This window comes from Brachypodium distachyon, chromosome 2, assembly GCF_000005505.3.
Source record: "Brachypodium distachyon strain Bd21 chromosome 2, Brachypodium_distachyon_v3.0, whole genome shotgun sequence".
In the NCBI taxonomy this organism is placed as follows: domain Eukaryota; kingdom Viridiplantae; phylum Streptophyta; class Magnoliopsida; order Poales; family Poaceae; genus Brachypodium; species Brachypodium distachyon.
In genome coordinates this window covers 24,122,017-24,147,443 of record NC_016132.3, presented here as the reverse complement: position 1 = coordinate 24,147,443, position 25,427 = coordinate 24,122,017, and the positions used below count along the sequence as shown (strand labels likewise).

The window sequence follows — 25,427 nt, the reverse complement described above, 5'->3', positions numbered from 1 at the left end:
CTTCAGTTTATCTTTCTCTAGGAGAGTATTCATATTGAACGTAGTACGAGCCATTGATCTATAGCATATTTGCAAAGGCAATTAGACTAAGTTCATGATAATAAGTTCAAGCTAATCAAATTACTAATGAACTCCCACTAAAATCAACATCCCTCGGGTTGTTTAGTGACACATGATCCAAATCCACTACACCAAGTCCGATCATCACGTGAGATGGAGTAGCTTCAATGGTAAACATCAGCATGTTGATCACATCATTCATATGACTCATGTTTAACCTTTCGGTTCCTTGTGTTCCGAGGCCATGTCTGTACATGCTAGGCTCGTCAAGTTAACCAAAGTATTCCTGCATGTGTAAAACTGGCTTACACCCGTTGTATGCGAACGTAGAGTTTATAACACCCGATCATCACGTGGTGCTTCAAAACGACGAACTTTTGCAACGGTGCATACTAAGGGAGAACACATTATTATCTTGATATTAACAATGAGGGATCATCTTATAATGCTACCGTCAACTAAGCAAAATAAGATGCATAAAAGGGATAAACATCACATGCATAAATAATGTGACATGATATGGCCTTCTCTTCGTGTGCCTTTGATCTCCATCTCCAAAGCACGGGCATGATCTCCATCATCACCAGCATGGCGCCTAGGTCCTCGGGCGTCATGTATAGTTGCCTCCACCAACTATTGCTACTACGACTATTGCTACTACTAGCGATAAAGTAAAGCAATTACATGGCGATTAAATCATTGACACGAAGGTCATACAATTATTAATGAGACAACCATACGGCTCCTGCCGGTTGCCAAACTCATCGACATGCAAGTCGTGAAATATTACAAAACATGATCATCTCATACATCAAATATATTATATCATATCTTGGCCATACCACATCACATGCCCCTGCAAAAACAAGTTAGACGCTTCTACTTTGTTGTTGCATGTTTTACGTGGCTTTAGGGGCTGCACTAAAAGAACCGTTCTTACTTACGCAAAAGCCACAACGGTGATATACAAATTGCTTATTAACCATATAGGCCTCCCATTGCAAATCAGATTTCAACTATAGTGGGAGAGACAGACACCCGCCAGCCGCCTTATGCAATACAAGTTGCATGTTAATTGCGGAACCGGTCTCTTGTGCGAAGACAAGTAAGGTTGGTCCGAGCCGCTTCATCCCACTATCCCGCAAAATCCGATAGTGCACAAAGGAGGTAGCAATATGATCATCAACGCCCACAACTAAATTGTGTTCTACTCGTACAAAACATCTACGCATAGATCTAGCTCTGATACCACTGTTACGTTCGTTGCATAGGAAACAAAAAATTTCCTACGAGAAGTGCGGAAGAAAACCCAAGAATATATATACTAGATGTATGTAACGAGAGGGATCATGAACACCATACCCTCGTAGACCGCTAAGCGTTACGATCACGAGATCGTTGTTGGTGTAGTGGAACTTTCAATGAGATCAATCTCAGTGCCGAACGGACAGCACCTCCTTGGTATCCACACGTTCAGCTTCACGTTGTCTCCTCCTTCCTCGATCCAGCAAGCGAGAGGGAGAGGTAGACGAGATCCCGGCAGCACGACGGCGTGGTGACTATGGTGAATATTCTCACAGGCAGGGCTACGCCGTGCGCGTGAGAAGAGGAGGAGAGGAGGGCTCAGGGGAGAGAGATCCAACTGAAAGCTTGGGGTGTCTCTCTCCCTTGCCCCCCCTTCTATTTATATAGGGGTAGAGGAGGCGTGGCCTGTCAGGACTATCCCGTGGCCAGGACTCTCCGGCGGCCAGGACTCTCATGCGGCCAGGACTCTCCCGCGGCCAGGACTCTCCTCCTGGCCGCATGGGCCCTGTGGGCTAGCCCCTCGGCCCATTAAGGCCAGGGTGCTCCCTCACAGGCCCATTTAGCCCAGGGATAGGTGGGCCTCAAGGTGGAACCCTCCGGATCCCTCCGGAACCTTCTAGAAGCATCCCGGTCAAAACCGGGAAATATTCCAAACTTTCCAGAACCCTGAAAACAACTTTCCATATATAAATCTTTATCTCCGGAACATTCCGGAGCTCCTCGTTGCGTCTAGGATCCCATCCAAGACTCCGAATCATAATTCGATATCATCATCATTTATCTCATCTAACCCAAGCAACATGAAACATTAAGTGTGTGACCCTACGGGTTCGAAAACATGTGGACATGATCAAATATCAATAACCAATAGCGGGACCTGGATGTCCATAATAGTTCCCACATATTCCACGAAGATCTCATCGGTTGAACCACTATGTCGAGGATTCAATTAATCCAGTATCCAATTCTCTTTGTCTCGCGATATATTACTTGCCCGAGATTTGATCGTCGGTATCGCCATACCTAGTTTAATCTCGTTACCGGCAAGTTCTCTTTACTCGTTCCGTAATATAATACCCCCGCAACTAAACACATTAGTCGCATGCTTGCAAGCTCATTAGGATGTTATATTACCGAGAGGGCCCAGAGATATCTCTCCGTCACAAGGAGTGACAAATTCCAGTCTTGATCCATACAACCCAACAAGCATCTTCTGGGATACCTGAAAAACACCTTTATGATCACCCAGTTACGAGATGACGGTTGATGCCCACAAAGTATTCTTCCGGTACTAGGGAGTGGCATGATCTCATGGTCTAAAGAAATAATACTTGACATAATAAAACATAAGCAACTTAAACTTAAGTGACACGATCAAAAGCTATGTTTAGGTTTGGGTCTGTCCATCACATCATTCTCCTAATGATATGATCTCGTTATTAAATGACAACACATGTCTATGGTTAGGAAACCTTAACCATCTTTAATCAACGAGCTAATCTAGTAGAGGCGTATTAGGGACATGGTATTTGTTTATTTATCCACACATGTATTTGAGTTTCCAATCAATACAATTATAGCATGGGCAATAAACATTTATCAAGAATAATGAAATATGATAATAACAAATTTATTATTGCCTCTAGGGCATATTTCCAACAGGGGGCCCCACCAAGATGTGCAACCTTTTTCCGCTCGCGCTCGCTGGGATGGCGCAAACTTGGTTTTATAACCTGCGGAAGAATTCCGTGCATTCGTGGGAGCGCCTCTAGGAGGTTTTCATTGCCAACTTCCAGGGAAATTTCAAGGAACCCGTGCAAGCTCACGAGCTTTACGCCGTGAAACAAAGGCCGGGAGAATCCCTCCGAAGCTTCTTCCATCGCTTTGCGAAGGTCCGAAGCCAAATCGCCAACCCACCGTTGACGACCGTGATCGACGCTTGCATGTAAGGCCTTCTCCATGGGGAAGTGAATCGCGCACTAAGTCGCAATCCTCCAAAGACGACCGAAGAGGTCTACCGAGTCTTGCAAGAGTATGCTCGGGGCGAAGATGGAGACATCGCCAAGAAGGACACGCCGCGCGGCGCGTCTGAAGGAACTCTCTCGTCAGATCAGCCCCAGGCATCCGCACTACCCTCCAAGAGGAAGAGGAGGCGGGGGAAAAAGGCGCCCGGCGACCAAGCTCAAAAGATCTTCGCCGTCGAAGGGCAAAACTCATCCCAAAAGACTTGGTAGCCCAAGAAGCCTCCTCGCCCCGCCGAGGGAGGCGCCGGAAGATGCCTCATCCATAACTCGGCGAGCCATAGCACCGAAGAGTGCAATACCCTCATCGCAGCTCGTGAAGAGTTCCAAGCATGAATGCAGGCCCGACGCATGGACGAGAGGGCGCCCGAGGCCCCGCGCCCCGCCAACGTCATCCTTGCCCACCCTGCGCCCAAGGAAGAGAACCTCCCATTTCAGGAACCCTCTCACCATGTCGGGGTGATACTCGGGGGCTCCGCCACAGGCCGAGGGTCAAAGAGGCAGCGCAAAGAGTATGCGCGCGAAGTCAACGTCGTCGGAACCTTCACTCCAACACCACCACCCAAGTGGGCGAGTGTACCCATTTCCTTCACCGAAGAAGATGCTAAGGGGATACGCTTCCCACACGATGACGCCCTCTTCGTGACGGCCATGGTCTCAAATTGCGAGCTCAAGAAAATACTCGTGGACGACGGAAGCTCTGCCGACATCTTGTACCTGAGCACGCTGAAGAAGCTAATGGAGCCGCAAGGAGGATACAAGAACGGTTCCTTGCAACCGTCGCTTTACCACCTAACCGGCTTCGTCCCTGGCAAGTCCATCCAGCCGCTCGGCCAAATTGAGCTCCTCACGACCTTCGGGGATGCCACTAATCATCGGACCGAGCTCGTACGCTTCAACGTGGTGGACATCGAGGCCTCCTTCAACGCAATCCTCGGCAGGACGACCCTGAACTACCTCTGCGCTGCCGTCCACCACAACTTCCTATGCATGAAGATCCCGGGCCCAAAAGGCGTGATCACGGTCCGTGGTGAACAATCCTCCGATAGGAACACGCTATATCGCCACGAGACTAAGTGCGCCGAGAAGGGAGAGGCGTCCAGAAGTATCCACATGCTCTCGGGAGCAGGGGAGTCCAAGCCCGATCACCCGGAACGCTACATCCCTAAGTCTCTTCTCGAGGGAGAGCTTAAGGAGACACGCGTCTCCGACAACGACGCCACGCGCATCATGAAGATCGGAGACGACCTCTCGATCGAACTCGAGAAGAAGCTCATCGACCTGCTCCGAGAGAACTCCGACCTCTTCGCTTGGTCCCCCTCCGACATGGGAGGAGTCTCGCGTGATGTCATGGAGCATCGACTCGCCGTAAGGCCCCCGTGAAGCAGAAACTCCGGAAACTCTCCACGGAGTGAAGCGAGGTCATCAAGCAAGAAATTGCAAAGCTCTCCGAGGCCGGACTCATTCGAGAAGTTTGGCACCCCGAGTGGTTGGCCAATCCGGTCTTGGTGAAGAAAGCCAACGGCAAATGGCGAATGTGTGTCGACTTCACTGACCTGAACAAGGCATGCCCCAAGGACGACTATCCTCTCCCGTGAATCGACCAGCTAGTCGACTCCACGGCGGGATGCGAGAGGTTAAGCTTCTTGGACGCCTATTCAGGGTATCACCAAGTCCACATGGCGAAGGAAGACGAGGAGAAGACCAACTTCATCACTCCCGTTGGCACCTTCTGCTATCGCAGAATGCCTTTTGGGTTGGGGAACGCCGGTGCGACTTTCCAACGCCTTTTCAGCCTTATCCTCAAAGAGCAATTGGAGAGAAACGCCGAAGTCTATGTTGATGACGCCGTCATCAAAAGTCAAGCGGCGAGTACCCATCCCAAAGACCTGCAGGAAACCTTCAACAACCTCCGTCAATACGGCATGAAGCTCAATCCCGAGAAGTGCGCATTCGGAGTTCGAGGAGGAAAACTCTTGGGTTTCCTCATCTCCCAACGGGGAATCGAGGCCAACCCGGAAAAAATCCGGGCCATCCTGGAGATGGAGCCCCCTCGCTCCGTCAAAGATGTGCAGCGCCTAGCAAGAAGGATGGCGACATTAGGACGATTTGTCGCCCGATCAGCCGAGAAGGGTCTTCCTTTTTTCAAAGTCCTAAACGGCCTCAACAACTTTGAGTGGACCGACGAAGCTCAAAGGGCGTTCGAGGAACTCAAGGCCTATTTGTCGACTCCTCCACTCCTCACAAGCCCAAAGCAGGGAGAGCCTTTGCTCCTGTACCTCGCCACGACTCCAGTCACCGTGAGTGCAACCCTCGTGAAGGAAGAAGATGTGTCGCAACGCCCGGTGTATTACGTGAGCAAAGCTTTGGGAGGAGCAAAGGGTCGATACACGCAGATCGAGAAGATTGCGTACGACCTTCTCATGGCCTCTCGAAAGCTCCGTCATTACTTCATGAGCCACACCATCATGGTGCCGACGACGTTCCCCCTCAAAGAAGTCTTCGGCAACAAGGAAGACACCGGGAGAATCGTCAAATGGGCAACGGAACTGGCTCCCTTCTCGCTGGAGCTTACCGTGAGAACGGCAATAAAATCCTAGGTCCTCGTCGACTTCGTGGCTGAATGGCATGCGCCGCAAGCCCCACCCGAAGAGACGTCGCCCAAGGCCGAGCCCCCCGAACCGCACTGGATAATGAGGTTTGATGGCTCCAAGCGCCTCAACGATGCCGGGGCTGGAGTCATACTTGTCAGCCCCGAAGGGAAGATCCTGGAGTATGCCGCCCATCTCGACTTCAACGCAACCAACAACATGGTGGAGTACGAAGCATTCCTACTCGGACTCCAGTTGGCTAAGGCCATCGGTGTTCGACGCCTCCTCATCCAAGGTGACTCCCAGCTGGTGACTCCCAGTTGATGAAAGGATGAAGAAGTACATTGAAGAAGTTCGCAAGATGGAACGGTACTTCCAAGGCATGGAAGCATGACGCATCCCACGAGGAGAAAACCACTTCGCCGACAAATTGGCCCGAACGGCCGGTTCCAAGGAACCTTTGCCACCCGGCGCATTCTTCGAGGTGATCCGCGCCCCTTCCATAGAAGAAGACGCCGATGACTCTGACGAAACTTCGAAGGCCAGCATGGTCATCGACAATCCACCCTCTTGGATGACGCCAATTATCCGCGCCCTAAAGGAGAGGTGGACGAGGAGGCAGAAGGCCCGAGCGCCAAAACTTTGCTTGCAAAAGCAAAAATGTACGCCCTCCTCGACGGCATCCTTTACAAGAAGGGTGCAACCGCGCTACTCAAGTGCATAACCCCCGACAAGGGGGCTGAGCTCATCCAGGAGATCCACTCCGGAGTGTGCGGCCATCATCTTGCGCCAAGAGCCACCACGGCGAAGGCATTACGACAGGGATTTTATTGGCCCAACATGGTGCAAGACGCAATCATGATATTGTGAAGATGCGAAACTTGCCAAAAAATGGCTAAGTCCATCCACGCGTCGGTGACGACCCTGAAAAATATTCCAATAACTTGGCCATTTGCATGCTGGGGAATGGACCTTCTCGGGCCTTTCCCCGCATGCATCGGGGGCTGCAAGTACCTCGTGGTGACGATTGATTATTTCTCCAAATGGATAGAAGCTGCGCCACTCGGCAAGATCACGTCACAGGCCATCCAGAATTTTTTCTGGGAAAACATCATATGTCGATATGGCGTCCCACGAGAACTAACCGTGGACAACGGCAAATAGTTCGACTGTGCGGAATTCATTAAATTCTGCGAATGTCTTGAGATCAAGCTGCACTTCGCATCCGTGGCCTGCCCCAAGAGCAACGGCGCATGCGAGAGAGCCAATGGACTAATTCTCCAAGGACTCCGCCGAAGGGTAGAACACACGGCCAACAAGGCAGCATGGGGGGACGAACTCGCCAGCGTGGTTTGGGGCCTACGCACCTTCGTAAGCCGTTCCACGGGCCGAACACCATTCTCTTTGGTGTATGGCGCCGAAGCAGTTCTTCCTGCCGAGGTAGAGTTCCGCTCACCTCGGTTCAAAAGACTCCAAGAAGCTACTCCACTCGCCTTCATCGAAAATGAAGAGCATCACAAGACGGCCGTCGATCTTGTCGAAGAAGCTCGTGACAAAGCCCTCATGAGGCACGCCGTCTACGAGCAGAGCGCCGCACACTTCTACAACACGAGGGTGCGGGAACGAGCTTTCTCCCAAGGAGACCTCGCGCTGAAAAAGAACGTCGACCCAAAACTCCAGCGCAAACTCGACCCTAAATGGGAAGGACCATACCGCATCACCGCGGTGTTGGGCAACGGTGCATACCACCTCGAGAACATGGAAGGGAAAAACCTCGTCCATGCCTGGAACGGCGACAAACTCCGGCATTTCTATGCCTAAGGAGGAATCTCAAGGACGACCCTCGCCACTCCTGAAGGAAGACTAAGCGCCCAACCGGCCACTTCCCTGCGAAACTTCAAGGGATCGTAAGCGCCAACGAGACCACGTCTATTTAAGGCTTGTAAGTGCCCATCGGGCCATACCTTAAAACAAGCAAGCGAGGGATCAATAAAAACAAGTCATTGATAAAGAGTGACACGAGACACTCGTATGACCCACCGTAAAGGGAACCCCGTCGAACAGCAATGTCACGAAGGGACGATCCCCAAAACCGAGTTGCTGCCCTAGTGCCGCTCGCCGAGGGACGCCGAAGGGCCTACGTTGGCTCAGGCATCACCCAAAAATGTCTCTGGACATATGTCGCCACCAGCGACCCATTCCTTGGTGGATCCTAGCGTGCCTCGAGGCTATCCGCCAAGTAGAACCAAGTCCCCCGAGGGCCGGAAGCTCCTTAAAACGTATTTAAGTGCCCGGATCACTACCGGCATATCGATAGCGACCCCCACCAGGGTACTAGGATCCATGGCTCGTAACCATGGCCTAAGGCGACAAAGCCAAGTCGTATCCCAACGGCGACAGCAATTAATTACGCAAAAGTGTAATCATAGCGAACGATCGCGAGCTGTATAAACTAAGGAAATAAAGTACTTCGCTAAGAAGGAAATAGAGTACTTCAAAGAACACATGTTTAGCCAAGTTAACATTTCCGATAATGTTAACTACATGGCAAAAATATAAGAAAATACATGCCGAGCTAAGTTGACATTCCCGACAACGTTGACTACATAGCAAAGCATAAAGCACACATCAAAAAGGCTGTCTTACAACCTCTATGTCTAAGCCTAGAACGTGCAAGTCATGAGGCTATGTCATAAGTGGATATGCAACATCGCATAAGTAAGCAGCTGCGGTACCTTGTCGCCTCGAAGGGCAACAAGACTCAAGCCCCACCATCGCTCTCCTGAAGAGCAGGCTCAAGGCAACGCACGAAGCGTCGAGCCAGAGAGCGAAGAGGAGCTCCCTGGTCCGCCAGAAACTTCTTCGCCCTGTGAGTCATCTCACCCTCAAGACCGCTCGTCCCGGCACCGCCGTCCAGGACAGCAGCGACTGCCGACGAAACAAGTCGAGCACCCGTACTCAGAAGGCACCTCTTCACGACAGGCTCAAGAAGCTCCACCTGTGAAGTAAGCACCCTACTCGCCTCGTCCATCGTACGACACGGGGGAAGATCCGGCTGAGGGGAGCCCTTCAAATAGAGTACCATCTCTCGAATCTCCGAAGCCTGGGCAAGCAGGAGCGAGACCACCTCCGGGCGGCTATCCGAAGGGGCGCGAGCACAAGGAGTGAACACCGGTCCGAACCTGGCATCCTCCGACTCCGCCTTGAGAGAAGCGACCTCCGCTCGGGCGTGCTCCACCTTGAGGCTGGCCACCACCAAGTCCTCCTCGGCACGACGGATCTTCACGATCGCATCCTCCTGGCCCTCCTCGGCAGGGCGAGCCCTCGCCTCCATGGCCGCAAGCTCCGCCGACACTCGAGAAAGCTCAGCCTCAACGGCCTCCTACCGCGCCCTCTCCGAAGTCAGCTCACTCAATGCAAGGGTGGCCTTCGAGGTCTCGGCATCCAAGGCCGCCGAAAGCACCCCAACCTGAGCCTTGACGGCGGGAAGAGTGCCCACGGCCTCAACCAAGCCTCTCACCTGGCAAAAGAAGAAGAATCATGAGCGCGGGCCGGCAAAATGGACCTAGCAAGAAGGGAGACGAGGAGAGCAGACTCACAAGCTCCAACGCCTCGAGCGGATCTCTCGCCCCTCCCTCGGTCCTCGGAAGCGCCTCTCCCTCCTCCAGAATCGGGGGCTCAGCCCTGGAAGCATCAGGCGCTGCAGGCTCTGTACCTGAAACAAGACAAGAAAACCCCGTGAGAATATTCCCAAAAGGGAATTAAAACGCTCAACAAGCGTGAAGCTCCTCCTCCATAAGCCCACCAGTCAAGGAGAACACCGGAACGTCCACTCCGCTGGCCTCCGAGGAAGTATCCACCACAAGCTGAAGCCCGGTCCTCTGGGTGAAAACCGCACGCTCGTGAGGCGACGGAGGCAGGATCTTCTCAATATCGATCTTCCCGGCTAGGTGCATGTTCATGGACTCTCTCAAGGGAGACCTCGACTCAGCCACGTTGGCTAGGTCAGGAGAAGGAGACTTCCTCTTGCGCAAACTCGGAGGACGAGGGATCTTGGCCATTGGGGCCACCGGCACACCCAACCCAAGCACGACCTGAGGCTTCACCTTCCCACAAGTATCCCTGAGGCGAGAACCAATGGCGATCATCGACGGAGTCGCAAGACGAGAGTACCGCTCGCCGGCCTTGATGAGCTTCCCGAACTTGGGATCCAGGCGCGTCGGTACCGAGTCGTCGAAGCACGCCGCCACGACATTGTGACATCCTCCCTCGCTGATGGTATCGACGTAAGCCTGATGCTCCACCGAGTTGTACGGCCCGACCATCTGGGAAGCCCACTCAGCCGCCCTCTGTCGAGAAAAAGCCGCTGAAAAACAAGCACAAGCACTAGCCAGGGTTAGTGTCAAGCAAACAAAAATACTTGAAGCGATGACTCAAAACATCACGAAACTCACGCTTAGCCGCCCGGCGTGGGTGACGAAAGGCCCATAGGGATCCCCAGCTCCGCCTATGGTCGCGCCCTCATCATGAAGCGGCCCGCCATCATCATCTCCTCGAGAAGGTCATGGAAGCTACGTTCCGAACGAGCCGACTTGATCCCAGCTAGCTCCCACTCCTCGACCAAGGACGTTCCCATGGGACGGACGACATCCCGAAGCCCCCAGGCCCAGAGTGTCGAGGGAGCCTACCAGAGTGACGCAGGTTAGTCTCCGAAACGTCGACGAAGAATCACTGCGAGTCCCATCCGTCGAACAGGCGCACCGCGCTCTTCGCCGGCATCAGGGGGAACTCGTCGTGAAAGCCAGGACGGAGCCTCACGGTGACCGACCCAAAGGCACTCCAAGTGCTCTCGTCGGGGGTGCGACGCTCCTCCACGTGGACGGTGAACAGCAGCAAGAACAACCTCATGGTCGGAGGCTCCCTCAAGGCGGTCTCGCAAAGCCACCTGAACACGTTCAGGCGCAAGATCGTCGAGGGAAGCAACTGCGCCAACTCGATACCATAAGGATCCAGGAACTCCAGCAAGAACGGGTACATGGGCAGGCACAACCCGGCATGAAACCAGCTGGTGAACACGACGATGTGCCCTCGACGCCTCTGCGGCTCCAGTCGAAACTCACCCTCATCAGGAAGCGAGGCAAGGCCCTTTGCGAAAGTAGCCCGCCTCCACGAGGTCCGACAAGTCCTTCTCGGTCGTCACCGACGCCGGAAGAATGTCGGGAACCCGCCCTGGCGCAGCCGGCAACGGCTCAGGCCAAGGTCCTCTCTCCGGGCGGGTGACTTTCTTCGACCTCCGCGGCTTGCCTCCCGACGTCCGCGCCTCGCCCCTACTCCCATGGGAAGCCTCCCTCTCGACGCTCCACGTCGGATCCCGCCATCTCACCTACAAGAAGGCGCCAAAAGATTAGTACAAGTTGCGAAAAATTCCTAAGAAAGCGGCCAGGGAAAATCTACGTCGCAAGACTATGCCCGACCACCTTCCAAATGAAAAGCGGAGAAGAGTCCCCCGGAAACGGCCTAAGGCCTGAGTACACCGCCGCGACCTGGCCCAACGCAAAAGAAAAAGAGCGGAAGGGCCGGCCCGCATCGAGGCAAAGAAGCAGGAGCCTAGGCTCCCCGGGCGACTCAACCGACCGTGACGCACCGCGCTGTGACCATCGCCCCTCACGCGCCCCGCGCCGCGCCCTCATCGGCGCGCTCGACGCGCCTGACCATGACGCGCCGCGCCCCGACCAGCGCCCCTCCCGCGCCCGGCGCTGCTCCCCAACCGGCGCGCTCGACGCATCTCGCCGCGCTCCGACCGGCGCCCCAGGCGCCCACGGCCGTGACGTGCCGTGCCGCGACCGGCGCCCCTAACGCGCCCACGCCGCGTCCCGCCTCGCCGGTGTAGCTCACGCCTCGCCGCGCCCTCAACCGCGACTCCTTGAAAAGGCACGCCACGTCCCGTGCCCGCGCTCCCAAGCGCGCCCCGGTGCACGCCCAAGCCCTGCCGCGCGCGCCCTCGCGCCAAGCACCGAAGCCGCTCGACAAAACGAGGTGCACCCCGCCCACGATGCTGCGCACCGCAGGCGCCACCATGGAGCAAGGGACGGATCCCCGAACGCGTCTCACCTCGGCAGGAACACGGAAGCACTCGAGCGCCCTCTTTCCTCTGCTCAAACTGCAGGCAATGCCGGCACCGCTTGAAACCCGAAGCTCGACGAAACCGCGTCCCCCACAAAGCTTCAAGGATCCTCAGTACCCACGGAGGGCTGGGCAACTTACTGGACGGGCTACGCGCTCCCGGGGAGCCCCTAATCGCCACTGGTCCCGTCCCTCACTTCGGGTGCTGCCGAGCTCGTCTTCGGCACCGGAAGGAGAGGAAACGGGAGTGGGCGTAGCCTCTCGAGCCCCCCGCGGCCCCATTTTATAGGCCAAACGGCTCCCCTCGGCGTCCGGGCCTAGCCACCCACGGGACGACACGTCGGCGGCCATAGAAAAGCTTTGTCCAAACTCCAAGACAAAAACCGACGAAGGAAAGCAAAAGGAGGCAAAAGCAGGCACAGGAGGCGGCCGTTCGGTCCCCTGGGACCAGCCCGCGCCGTCCTGGCCGGGCCCTAACACGTCGGCGTCAGCCATGTCCCCTCGACGGAAGAGGAAAGAAAAGGGAAACCTTTCCCCCACCGTACCGAGGAAGAAGAAATGCTAGGACCGTTGGATCTAGGGTATGGGAGTAATCCTACCCATCTGATCTGACTCTATGTCCCAGCGAACCGGTATCAAGCCGACGGGCTACTTGGGCCTCGGCCTAATAACTAGTAAAAAAAAAGTAGGAGAAGGCCTCCCAGGCCCAGTCGGGCGAGGCCCGGTCGGGCGCGGCCCGCACGCCCGGAAGGCCTGTTAGGCCAAACAAGGCCCAAGAAACCCCCTGCGCGCGGTTAAGTAACCAGAGGGAGGCTTTTTTGCGAAAAAGCCCTTCGAAAACGTGGAAATTCTCAACCCGCCCCCTGGTGGTCGGGGAGTTTCGTGCCGAAGCCCTCGGAAGGCCAACAAAATTCACAGAAGAGCCCTCGCAGCCTAATTATCTTGCAAAAGGAGCCCCATGGCCTTAAAATTTTGCAAGAAAGACCCCGGAAGTGTCTGTTTCTTCAAAAAATAGACCCCGGGACTAGTAAAACCTCGCGAAGGAACCCACCTAGGCTTGGTTTCTCACCGAGAAACTAGCCTAGCCGGTGGTTCATCTCACCGAAGACTCCAAGGCCGTAATTTTCCGCAGGAAAAATCCCTGGGAGCCCTCGGGACGCATCAAATTCCACAAAGCTGCAAGGTTTGTGCTACAAAGGCCCACCTAGGTCCATCTTCCTCCTCGAGGAAGGTTACCTAGCCGGTGGCTCGCGCCGAAGAGAGCCACACTCAACGCACCCAATGAAGAACTTCGGCACGCCAACATCATTGGAGTTGACCCGAAGGCATTCCCAACACCTCCGGCTCAAGGGGACTACTGTTGTAATATAATAAAATCCTTACATGGGCCGGGCCACGATCCTACGTGGCAACGACCAAGTCAACAAATTCCGAAGACCGATCAAATTGCCAACAAGGCCTAGCCATGCCAATTAAGCACCGGTCAAAGGAGTCAAAGGGTCAAACCTCCCACGCCATGGTCAAAGGAGCTAAAGTAAGGGCCAAGAAAGCTCTTGAACCGGATTTACCACTTTACCCTCACTTTCCTCCTCCCTCAAGGGTAGCCACGGTCTTTTGTCATGGACCCCTAGGCTATAAATACCCCCATGAGGGCATGTATCATTCACTCTCCATTGGAATAAGATCAAATGGGAGAGGGCTAGAGAAACTCATGGAGCCTGCTCTCGAGTGCTTGGGTCGAGCCTAGTCTCGACTCGACCTCGGGGACGCGACTTGAGAAGCCTAGTTTCGAGGTTCCGGGCCGTCTAGTATGACCTCGACTCGAAGTAGAGGGATCGGGTTAGAATCTTGAGGGTATCCCAACCTCGCTACCTAGGAAGACGAGTCCGGCCCAGGTCCGAGGCGCCCCCTAGAGATCTCTCTAATTCTGAATTTTTCTCTCTAAAACCTGTTGTTCCTCCCTCTTCTTCTCTAAATCTGCTCTTCTCCTCTTGTTTCTTTCTTTCCCCTATCTCTAATCCTTCCCCTAAACCCATTTTTAACCCCTGCTAGTCTATTTTCTCATCCAAATCTCAAATTCTAGCAATTTCTGTCTAGTCTGAATTTCTGTCGAAAACCCAGCTGTTCTTCCTCAAACCTTCTATTTCTCTCTAAACCTGAGCTTTTCCAACCCCAATTCTTGCTTCTAAACCTTCCTCACATCTACTTCCAGCTCTACACCTCTATCCCAACTCCAAATTTCGGCCAAAGCAACAAATTCTGAATTCTGAATCTCTTTTGTCCAAATTCTGAACTTCCTTGTTTCTGCACTGAGTAGCCACCTAAACCTGCTCATATCCCTCACCTCCTTCTTCTCCAATCCTGAAATCTTGCTGATATCTCTTCCCCAAGTCTTCTTCTTCCTTCTACAAGTTGTCTCACCCTCCAAATCATTCTAGAACTCCTCCAAATTCCCTGTTTGAAATTCAAACTTAAACAGTTTAAATATAGCTCTATAGATCTGTTTCTAGCCCTAAACCCTTGCTTTCCCCAGCCTAAATTCCTGCTTCATCCTCTTCCCTACCTCTTAATCTTGCTTTTATGCCTTGTCTCATCCCCAAATTCATTCTAGATCATTCACAGCCTTAATTTCTTTAGTGTTAAGTTTTAATTTGTTCACCGTCTGATTTCAGCTCCTAACAAAAGCAGATTTCAGATTTTGAATAGTAAAATCAGAAACCCAAAAACATAGTTGTAAATTGTTTTTACTTGCTTACTTTAGTTGTTTGCCACCCAAATTTGCTTGCTTAGCTATAGATTAAGGTAAAGAAACTGTTGCACATCTAATCCCTATGGAGAACTTCATTTAAATTACTGCTAAACTACATGATTTGCTTAATTGCAATTCCGAGAGTCGATCACATAGCCTATTTGAATCCTTCTTCCCAGGGAATGGTACGGTGTTGCGGCCCATGCGTCCGAGCCAACTGGCACCTTGGTATCAGTGATGGTGCAGTCAGCTTGGCCTTGTTCTCTTGTCAAAGGAGCGGCGCTCATGCAGCCGCGCCACCTGGTACCTCGGTTACCACCAGTGGTGCGACACGGCCCTAACAGCCATGGTCGCCTGTAGATCAGCTGATCCGTTTTTCTTTGGTTGGTCGGTTCCGTATAACTGATCGGTGTTTTAGTTAGGTTCTTTTTGACAGGGAATTTCTAAGTCATTGAGTCATAGCCACTCCAGTGTTCGGAGCAACACGTACAAACGATGATGCTACTTCTACAAAAAGACAATCATAAGATAGCGATGGTCTATATATCTCATCTTTCATATTCTTGACCCGGTTAATAAATAATCCATGAAGCGGTGGCCACCAACAGAACTATGGCTTCTTGTTCCCATCCTATCATTCCAGCTGTTAATTACCATCACGGCCGTCACCAAAGTGATCTGAACTGTGCAGATCAACGTTAGCGCTGCTAACTAAATAGAGCCTACAACAAATGTGCTGCCAGATGAATCTGATCTCCTCAATCCATAGGGGTTTGACAAGGAAGTCGCACCGCCTCCTAGGAACCCCCTCTTTATCATCTCCGGGTCACTCTCGTCGGAGAAAACTGCAGATGCATGCAATGATGCAGATAATTAGTCAGAACTCAGAAAAACGCAAACTCGTGCAGACAAACAACTAGAACAGGTACATAGGACTTAACAAATGACTGGAAGTCGATTATTGACTTGTTTAAAGATGTCGAAGCCATCAATTCCGCGGGCCTTCGTGTGCGCAATGGTCATGACAAGGTCGAACCCCTCAAGGTTCTCACGCAGCTCTCGCGCTGCTTCTATCGCCGACGCCCTTGTTGTCACTGCACGACACGCACACATGGAGATAAAATTGTATATGTGATTGCATTTGCAACGGAAGGAAGACTTACTACATATAGGGCGAGGTGCTTTCATAGCAAAATAAGCTAGCAAAGTGAATATGGGAACCTTGGTAGTTGCAGCTCCGAAGCATTTTCTCCATCTTCAAGAGCCCAATAGGGTCATCATCCACGGCGAGGACTCTCATTCCCACTAGGAAACCTTCCGGAATGGATGAGCCCTTTTCCATATGTGGTCACGTACCTATGTACCTCGTACTCTTCAGTACTTCAGAGGCGTATGTTGTTTTCTGTCTTATGCCCTTTACCTGTGAAGAACCAGGATCAATGATCGAGAGAGTGTTTATATAGGTCCACATGCATATCTCTATGGATAACATGAGAGGGAGTGATAAATTAGTGGCGCCGAGGACAGGATAGAGTATTTGTCTGTTTCTTATTTTATTCGGAGATAGGTCATCATATATTTCACGTGGCAAGAAAGGGTCAGTTCGAAATCTAGAAAATAAATGATGGAATGGGAGACAGCTCATCACATCAACGGATGAGTGTTAATTCGAAATCTAGAATTAAATAGTGGAAGAGATTCTACGGTCCATTCATGAGGCTTGTTCAAAAGAACCATTACTGCACCATGGTTTTTAAACTATGTTCTAGGTTTACCGGTAAAAACCTGAACCGAGAGGCTCACTGGTTCGATCGTTGGTTTGATTTTTTAAACTATGCCTAAGGTACTCTCTTCATATCCGCTTTACAACATTCCAATCTCAATATCCAACAAGATATCTCATGCCAGGTGCGTTCTCCGGGGACCCTACCTTCCACCACGAAACCCCCCGGCACCTTCCATCGAAACCCAATGAATTGAAGGAGAAATCGTGGAGGGAGTTGTAGGAGAAAACGGAGGGGGTGGAAAAATAGACAGCGTGAATCCCTATGTTCAGACAGTAGCCCTCCCTATGTGAAAAGACGATGGCCCCATATGTAAGCCGAATACGAGTGTGGAGTGTAAACACCTCCCTGTCCGGTCCGCCTCCCCTGCTCTCCACCTGACGCTGCCAGCACAAATCCGCGCGCACGATCATCTTGTTCTTTTTGACAGGTAATTTCTAAGTCAATTAGAGCAACACAACATGATGATTTTTGATGCATGGACACAAACAACACAAGTGAGCCACACAAAATGCATCGTTTACATACATCAATGTAGACCTGAAATTAAACTCAGTCGAACATGTACGGCAATACCGATCCATCCATTTCTTTCTCGGAACCACATGAGAAAAGGAAACAAAAAAGTCTGATTGATTCTGATCTCACCTATCCCTAATCATATTTCTACTACCGCTTTGACCTGTGCTACTCACAAGTCCACAAACTCAACTAAATTACAGGCAGACCAAACCCAACAAGAAAGAAAAACAGCAGCAACACTTGGCAAGATGACGACGACAACGACGAGAGTCACCAAACAAAATACACAGGGGAGGGCAGACACACACACTGCATGCCCGTGCGTTTCCGAACTTTTTGCCTCCATCGGAAGAAGAAAAGAAGAAGAAATGCCCGCTCCACGAACCGGAGATATACGGCCTACGAGATCGAACGAGACTACGCCCCGCGGCGAGATGACGAAAAGGCCCGGCGTTTCAGCCCTGCGCCTCTATGGGCGACATCATCGCCGAGAACCGGCGCTTCTGGATGCGCGGCGGGAGGTGCTTGTTGTACCTCTTGGGCCCGACCGTCCACGGCAGGAACACGCCGGTGCCGCCGCGGCCCATCCTCTTGTTGATGTTGCTGGAGGGTGCCATCACCATGGGCCTCGCGGGCGCCACCATCATCACGGGCGCCGCCCGCACGGCCATGCCCCACGCCGGGGCGAGCATGGCCTGCGGCGCCGGGCCGTATCCGATGATCGCGGCGCCGCCGTGACTCGGCGGTTTCTGCTGCATGCCGGGAGACGCCGCGGTTGGTGGTGGCTGCCAGAGCGTCATGGCCTTGGTGGGCGACGGGAGAGGGCTGAGGTCCACCGGCGTCGAAGGCCTCACCCTCACGAACGTGATGCTCACGCGCCGGTTGGACGACGGGCACACGACGTGGCGGGCCATGTCCGCGCTGTTCCCGCGCATCACTAGCAGTGACCTGCAAAGTTTATGTGTCGTCTCCGATGAGTTGAAGCAGTAACAAACAACAGAACGAAACGAAGAGACAAGAAGGTGTCAGCTCGGTATATCAATAGGTGCACGTACCCTTGCTTCAGTGAGAGTGTGAGGGGTCCCTTGTAGTTGCCATTGCTGTCGGTGACAAGTGACCTTCCAAATGCCATCGAGGTTTCAGACAGCAGGAGAGTGGAAATGGGGTTGTCGAGATGGGGAGGCTTGAAGTAGGGCTGCGAATGTTCATCCTGTGAAATAATTTCAGTAATGTATCAGAGACTAACACTTGTACAAGAACCTTATCCGCAAAAAAAAAACATTTGTACAAGACCTGGGAATGGACAAATGGGAAAGGATGTGCGTTTTTTTCTTTTAACATATGGACCCCAGAATCTAAGATCATGCTATGGAAATCAGAGCCTACTACAGTCCAACCGGATTGCAAATATGTCGTGTCCTATATTAATTTGCCAATTGTTTACACTTGCTGTTTCTGAAGGGAAAGGAAAGTGTGTACAGAGTTGCAGACTGCCACTTCTAGCTCAAAGTTTTGATCACAGATATCATGATAGTACAAGAAAAGGTGCGTTTGGTTTCATTTAATTATGCTTGTTTTATAAGTAAACACCAACACGTACCTCATCAAAGAAGTTGATGATGACACTGTTCGGTTTCCTGCTTTCTGGTATTAAGCGCCAAAGAACAAGGTGATCAATGACAGCCTGCAGAACAAGTGGGATTGGTTCAATATGACCTGCACACAGGAAAAGGGAGATAGTTGATATATCATTGTCTGGAGATGAGATATTCATATATGGCACGCCCGAAAATAATAATCTTGAAGTCTAATTAAGTTGAAGGAAACATAATGGTATGAGCTGGCAGTTTTCTGAACATACAATTGGTTTCCTCTGTGGTGTGTTGAAATAAGGGGACACCGAGCTGAATGATCTCCCTCTTGTTCCCTTTCATCTGCTTGTTGAAGAATATGAAAGTTTCGCCTAAAATTGAAACTAGAGAATCAGCATCGAACTAGCATAAGGTTATGTCAAAGCAATGTTACATTGAGAGAAAGCAGCTGAGCGACTGAACCAAGCTAACGGTAAAACTCTGTCATACAGTCAAGTTTAGGCAGCTTACGCGCATATGAAGATTTTGGGCAAAACCCTATAGAACCACACCAATGTTGTGGGCTCTATGTCAAATCTTAACACTTCATGAATTAAACAAGACTAGCAAGTTGAGATCTTACTTGTATCAACGTTATGTGGGGCATAACTTTGGGAGTGATATTAGCATGCCTTGGCACAACCTATTCCAATAAAACAAAAGCGATCTAACATGTTATTGTAATTAAATTGTATATTCACTTCAAATTTATCTTCTGTCATTGAGAGAGGTAACCGTCAAAGTTAGCTACGTTAAGAAAAACAGCACGTCCAAATCAGTAACTAGGTTGATGGCTTCACTTTCTCAAATGCAAGTTCTACATTTCCTAGATTGAGATGACCGGCAGCTATCTATGCAACACAAAGTACTAAACTACACTAATTTTACCTACTTTTTAAATTGCTTCTAGTACCATGATAGTTACATATTATGTTATATGCACGTCCTATATGTGGAGACAGTTGCTATGACCTAAGAACTATAGATACTGAGTCAGTTAGCACAGAAGTGTATCAGACAAAACCTTCACCACCGCCAGAAAAAGTAGTTATGCCCGAGATAGGACCACAATTAGGTGCTATTGGCCATAGGTACATTTTTAGTATCTTAAAAGCATCAACAGGATGATAGGAGGTGCTATTGGCCATAGGTACATTTTTGGTATCTTAAAAGCATCAACAGGATGATAGGAGGTGCTATAGACACAACAAAAGTAACCAAAAAGGAATGGACAGAAAAATAGGAAATAAATAGCACCTAACAAAAAAATTCTCAATTTTGGGAGCATTACAAAATAAAAAGAGAAGGGCTCCAACGCAAAATAGCACAACTTACCTGAAAGTTCCCCATTTCTCCCAGCCTGACGAATTTCGTTGATGAAATCAGAAACCTTCATGATCTCCGATGTTGTGAACACGTCTTCGTATATCTTCAACCCTTTCACAACATTAACCTGACAACACAAGGTTATAAACATCTGTCAACAAAACAGCACCTTTTCAAGAACTATAAACTGATAGATCAATGGAAGTGCTACTACTTCCTACAGCATCTCTATCTCTTCAATACAGAAAGTTTGCCGAGTGGTGTAAAATGGAACTCGCCATGTGCCCCTTCACGGATTCCTTCGCCATGAAACCTTTCTGGATCTTGATCCTCTCAGGGCGGGCAAGGCACTCCTCGTGGTCAGAGCAGATGGGGTAGCTCTCTGGTAAGCTGTGCTCGCCTTGAGATCCTTGATCGGTATGATCTGCTGCGTAATACAGATCTCAGAGTCAGATGGTTCCACATATTGGATACGTTCATGAAGTTGTGCATCTCCACTACTTATTGTGAGTTTCTCACACAAAAAGGACACAATTATTTTAAATGTGCCACTATCGTTTTAGAGAAAGCATCTAGTTCCTTCAGTCACAATCAAATGTTAGTAAGCATCAGAAATGCAGCAGATCAGAAAATCCAAATATGGGTAAGCATCAGAAATACAGACCAAGCGTGCCATTCTGAAATTCAGTTGGGTTTAGTTCTGAACCTCTTTAGTTTGCAAATAAAGATCCACTCCTAAATTAATGCTGAAGGTTCTATGTTTCGTAAAACGTGAGGTTCTTTAGTGGGCAAAGTCATGCAGCAACACAAGTCCAGTCTTTCGCCCATTTGCACTTACACAAAATTGTATGCTCGTTCGTCCACCTCTTTGATCGTGCGATCTTAATTCCAAGATCCCCATCATAACACATGAAGAAACCTTTTGTCGGGGACTCCTAAGCTACAGCTTTTTTCGTGACATTTTCCACGGCATGCATGGAGGAAAAAAAGGTTGCCTTTCGTGATAACGCAATAAAGAAAAGTGGGTATAAACGGATGATTCTCTAAAGTTGAGTGAAGACTATGTGCATGGACATAAGTACATGGCACAAGTGTGGGGGCAAAGGCAGGGACCAATGCGTGTTCAATAATTGGGAGAAGGAAAGGTATAAAGATGGTGATATTCGTGTTTTTTTTAATTCTCAAAGATGATATTAGCCCACTCAGTCATACATAGCCAAATCTTTCTATCCCTTTGCAATTGTCCAATCCTAGGCAGAAGAAACACAACATTTTGTTTTCATGCCTTTTGAAAAGCAGCACACCCTCGGTTGTCAATTTGGAAGAGATCGCAGAAAATCTTTCAAAAATCAAGTATAACTGCAAAGTTTGCTGACTACCAGCAACTCGGACAAAACTACTTCGCTGATGATGATCACATCAGCAACCACCACGTGCATATGTGCATATGCGACATCTGCCTAGTGCTTACGCTGTTCTAAGCTAGCAAATTATCAATTGAAAATCGCATGCGTATCCATTATTTAATTAATCACGTGCAAAAGCTCCAAGATTTCGACACGCCCCAACCACACCTACTCCCCAGCCCGAATGCCGCCGCGGCCCTACGGCTGTACCGCTGTACCGATTTTCTCGAGATGGCGCTACAAGAAGACGAGGTGTGTTTTCGAGAAGAAGCATAGCAGCCATAGCAAGGGCCCAGGGCGACCCAGCTATCACCAGGATTCTCGAAAAACAAAAGAAAAAAAAACTATCACCAGGTTGATCGGCCCGGACCCACCAGCCTGGACGAGGTCCGACCACGTGTACAGCCCGGACTCGGAGGAGCGACCGATGCGATCGGGCCGGCTCCAGATCCAGCCTCGGCCGCAGATTTTGGCTTCTGGAACACGAGCTGGGTCCAGTCGAGTCGCTCCTCGACACGTGCACGCCGTGTGGAATCAGAGAAGCCGTGCAGGAACTTAATTTTCCACGGTGGCGGTCATGTGGGTCCATTAACTCAGCGCCTCTGTCTGCGCCCGTTTGATTGAGATCAGACGGGTCACCGCGGCGTGGGCCCCGCCACAAGACCTCGTGAGATCCACGCCAACATGGAGGAATTTTAGTCGTGTGCCACGCTCCCTACCGCAGAGTGCAGACTGCAGAGCATGTCCCCCAAAAAAGCCATGGACGAGGCGCTGTTTCAAATAAAAAAAAAGGTCCTAGAACGAGGCGCTGTACAGAAGACTCGTGGGTGGGAGGGAAATTCATTACTCCCCAATTCAAAGGAAATGTTAGGCCAGTTTTTTTTTTCTCCCAATTCAAAGGAAATGATTTTTTTTGTGGGTCAAAGGAAATATTATTATACTACAGTATGTGACATATGGAATCCTTATTAGCAATAATTAAAAAAAATACAGAAAGGTACAACCTAGCGGTATGTGGTAAGCGATCACAAAACTTGATCAAAAAACTACAGAAAGGTTATAGTAGTATAAATAAAATTAGTACTAGATGTTTTATTAGCGTTACTCCGGAGTGACAGTGAGCTAGCTAGACGAGTATAAGAAAACTTTCCATGACCAGGACAATTCACGAAGAATATTTTATTTGAGAAAATTGATCAAAAATGTCAACTCTTACGTGTCACATTCGTTGCCCATTGCAACTATCATCCATCGTCGGTCAAGCCCGAAGACAGAGACTCAAATCATAATTCATACCTGGCTCGAAAAAATAAATCATAATTCATATAATTCGTTCTTCATATATCTATTATTTTTATAATATACATATAACTGACTCCTTTTCTGGATCCGCGATCATATCTATGATCCTCACTCTAGGCCAAGACTAGAAGAAGATGGCAATCCATCGTTCCATTCATTCCAAAAAAAAAGAGATTGCGGTGCCTAGTCCTGTATCACTACAACACGGGGAAAAAAAAGGACACGCATGAATACGAAACAAAAGTCAAACACAGCTCCAAAGCAGCCAGGTTAAAAGTTCGCAAAGCCAAAGCTGGTGGAATAGCGAATTAAGGAATCCGCTAATTAATTACCCCCTCTCACCAACTGAGGAGGATGCACAAGTTTTGTCGAGTTTCCCGTCGCCAAATCTGGTGACCCAGGTGCACATGCTAAACTGATTCACCCGAAATATATTATTCCGCCCTCGCCCTGCAAGGCCACACTACAGCCTATCATCGCTGGTTGCCTGCCGGTATGCACCAAATGGAACCCCAGGCTGGTTCGCTCACCAGACTACAACACAGAACGATGCTCTCGAGGCCCCGCTTGCGCTGGGCTGAACGCCTGAACGACCGCGGGCGAGAAGGACAAAGGCGGGGGCGTCAAACTCGCCGTCACGGCGCGGGGAGGCACGTTTTGCACCCGACCGATAACATTAATTTGCCAGGTACCCACGCTAAAGTAAAGTGAAACACACGACCTAAATTACCAGGAGCCGTACGGGTCAGTACTTTCCACGGGACCAGGCCAAAAGTGTGGCCAAGGGGAGACGGGTGCGTGCAGGCCGACGAAAGAAAGGAAGGACGGCGTCTAGAGAAAGCTGTAGGGTTTTAGTTTTAGCGTTCCTCGTGATGCCGTTTCACGGGGTCGCCGCCGCCGGCACGGGCGGCCAGGATTCACCGGCCAAACCTGTCTCTACCGTCCGATCTCTCATGACTAGGAATAATAACTCCGCATTTGGTGGGCACGGAAATTATTGCCGCCCCTGGCTCCAATTTTTTCACCCTAACAACCAGACGTAATGGACCCAGTACGCCAGTTCGACAACCAACACGTAATTTAACCAGGCTGCTTTTGCAATAGTACCATAAATAAAGCGTAATTTCGAAGTCTAATTCAAATCCCCTTTTGGGTTAGCCCCAATAAAATAGGAGATGATGTGAGAAAAGACTTGCGGAAGAAACCACATGGCAACGACCAGATCCAACGATTGCGAACCAGGCCAAAACTGGAGATCGGTTCGAAAGATGAACTAACGGAAAAAACAAGGCATATTCGGCAAAATTCGAATGCGGAGAGGCAGAGGATCAAAAATTAGGAAGAAAGTTAATTAATATATGAGCAGGCTAGGATTAAATTAGCAGAGCTGGATGTACTCACGTCCGTCAGGAACGGCGTCGTCTTCCGTGGAGGCCTTCCGCTCTGACGAATCTCCGGAGGAATCTTCCCCGTCTGGCTCCTGGTCCGCATCGACGGCGCCGTGAGGCTGCACTTCCGATGTTGCCGGATCCTGCGGAATCGGCTCGTGTTCGTGCTCCGGCTCGGGCTCGGGCTCGGGGGCGACGGCGATGGCGACGAGCTCTTCCATGGGCTCGTGGATCACCGTGGACGCGGCTTCCTCCTCGGAGTAGGCCGCGGCGCGGGCCTCGGCGACTCGGCGTAGCTCCGCGGCGACGTCGGCAACGGAGTAGAACTTCTGCATGTGGAGGACGGGGAACCAGTTGAGGCGGCGGCGGTGGAGCGCGGCGAAGACGGCGTCGTACTCGGCCCCGCCGCCGATCTGCGTCAGGTGGCCGCACAGCGCGTCGATCACCGCGTTCGCGGCCGCGAACTCGCCGCGGTACCACCCGATCACCGCATCCCTCGCCGCGACCTCCGGCGCCGCCGCGGCCGCCGCCGGTGTCGTCATCCCTCCGGCGATCGCCAGGCTACCACTCGATCCTCACTAACCAGTGGCCTCTTCCTCTCTCTACACACAGCTCTTCCCGACTCTTCCCAACCCCGTTTTGTCCTCTCTCTCGATATCTCCAAGCTTTTTGTAATGGCGTTCGACGCCCTGTTCTAAATCGGCCTCTGTGTGCTCGGGAATTAGAGGACGGTGTGGGGAGCGCTCCTCTCTCGGGGCGCTCCTATAAATACCCACGGAGAAGAAGCGGCCGAGGGTACCCGCAGCGCAACAGCGGCCAGGGCGGGGATTAGCGGGTACGGGCGCAGATCCGACACGGAGGTGGCAGTTAGTTAAGGTCAGCCTCGCACTGCAGGGTGGCTGGCTATGGCCTATGGCTGCGGGGGCATCGGCCTACGGGGGTGCGTGTGGACCGCGCGCTCCACAGGATGAATGGGCTTGCGCGGTTCGGCGCACGGAGACGTCATCTATCCCGGGCATCGGGATGCACCGCGAGCGACGGCGTGCACCTGGTCTTTGGGCCCCGTCCACCAGCCGGCTGGCCATGCGTAGGAGCTTGGTTGGACCACGCACCATCCCAGCCATCCATTTCAGAACCCCACATCCTTGTTCGGTTTTTTTTGTTCTTCTTCTTCTTCTTGTTTGTGCAAGACATGATTGGAAACGCGAAAATACGGAAG

General features: G+C 51.1%; 2 protein-coding genes across 3 annotated transcripts; both read right to left on the bottom strand.

Annotated features, from left to right (window-relative positions):
- Window positions 1–15,560: 15,560 nt before the first annotated feature.
- On the bottom strand, window positions 15,561–16,149 carry LOC104583163 (two-component response regulator ARR11-like). Its single transcript, XM_010234929.1, has 3 exons — window positions 16,071–16,149; window positions 15,791–15,943; window positions 15,561–15,694 (listed from the first exon to the last, which is right to left on the bottom strand). The coding sequence occupies exons 1-3, from the start codon at window positions 16,147–16,149 to the stop codon at window positions 15,561–15,563; spliced, it is 366 nt and encodes a 121-aa protein (XP_010233231.1).
- Window positions 16,150–17,131: 982 nt separating this feature from the next.
- LOC100841736 lies at window positions 17,132–24,971 on the bottom strand. 2 transcript variants are annotated; one of them, XM_003568426.4, is made up of 7 exons: window positions 24,222–24,971; window positions 20,391–20,536; window positions 20,122–20,239; window positions 19,017–19,118; window positions 18,756–18,871; window positions 18,211–18,365; window positions 17,132–18,103 (listed from the first exon to the last, which is right to left on the bottom strand). In XM_003568426.4, exons 1-7 carry the CDS (start codon window positions 24,748–24,750, stop codon window positions 17,611–17,613), a joined length of 1,659 nt encoding a protein of 552 aa, XP_003568474.1. In that variant the 5' UTR covers window positions 24,751–24,971; the 3' UTR covers window positions 17,132–17,610. The 2 variants fall into 2 exon arrangements, with proteins under 2 accessions (XP_003568474.1, XP_010231391.1); XM_010233089.3 differs by having other exon boundaries at window positions 20,391–20,539; window positions 24,222–24,970.
- Window positions 24,972–25,427: the final 456 nt, after the last annotated feature.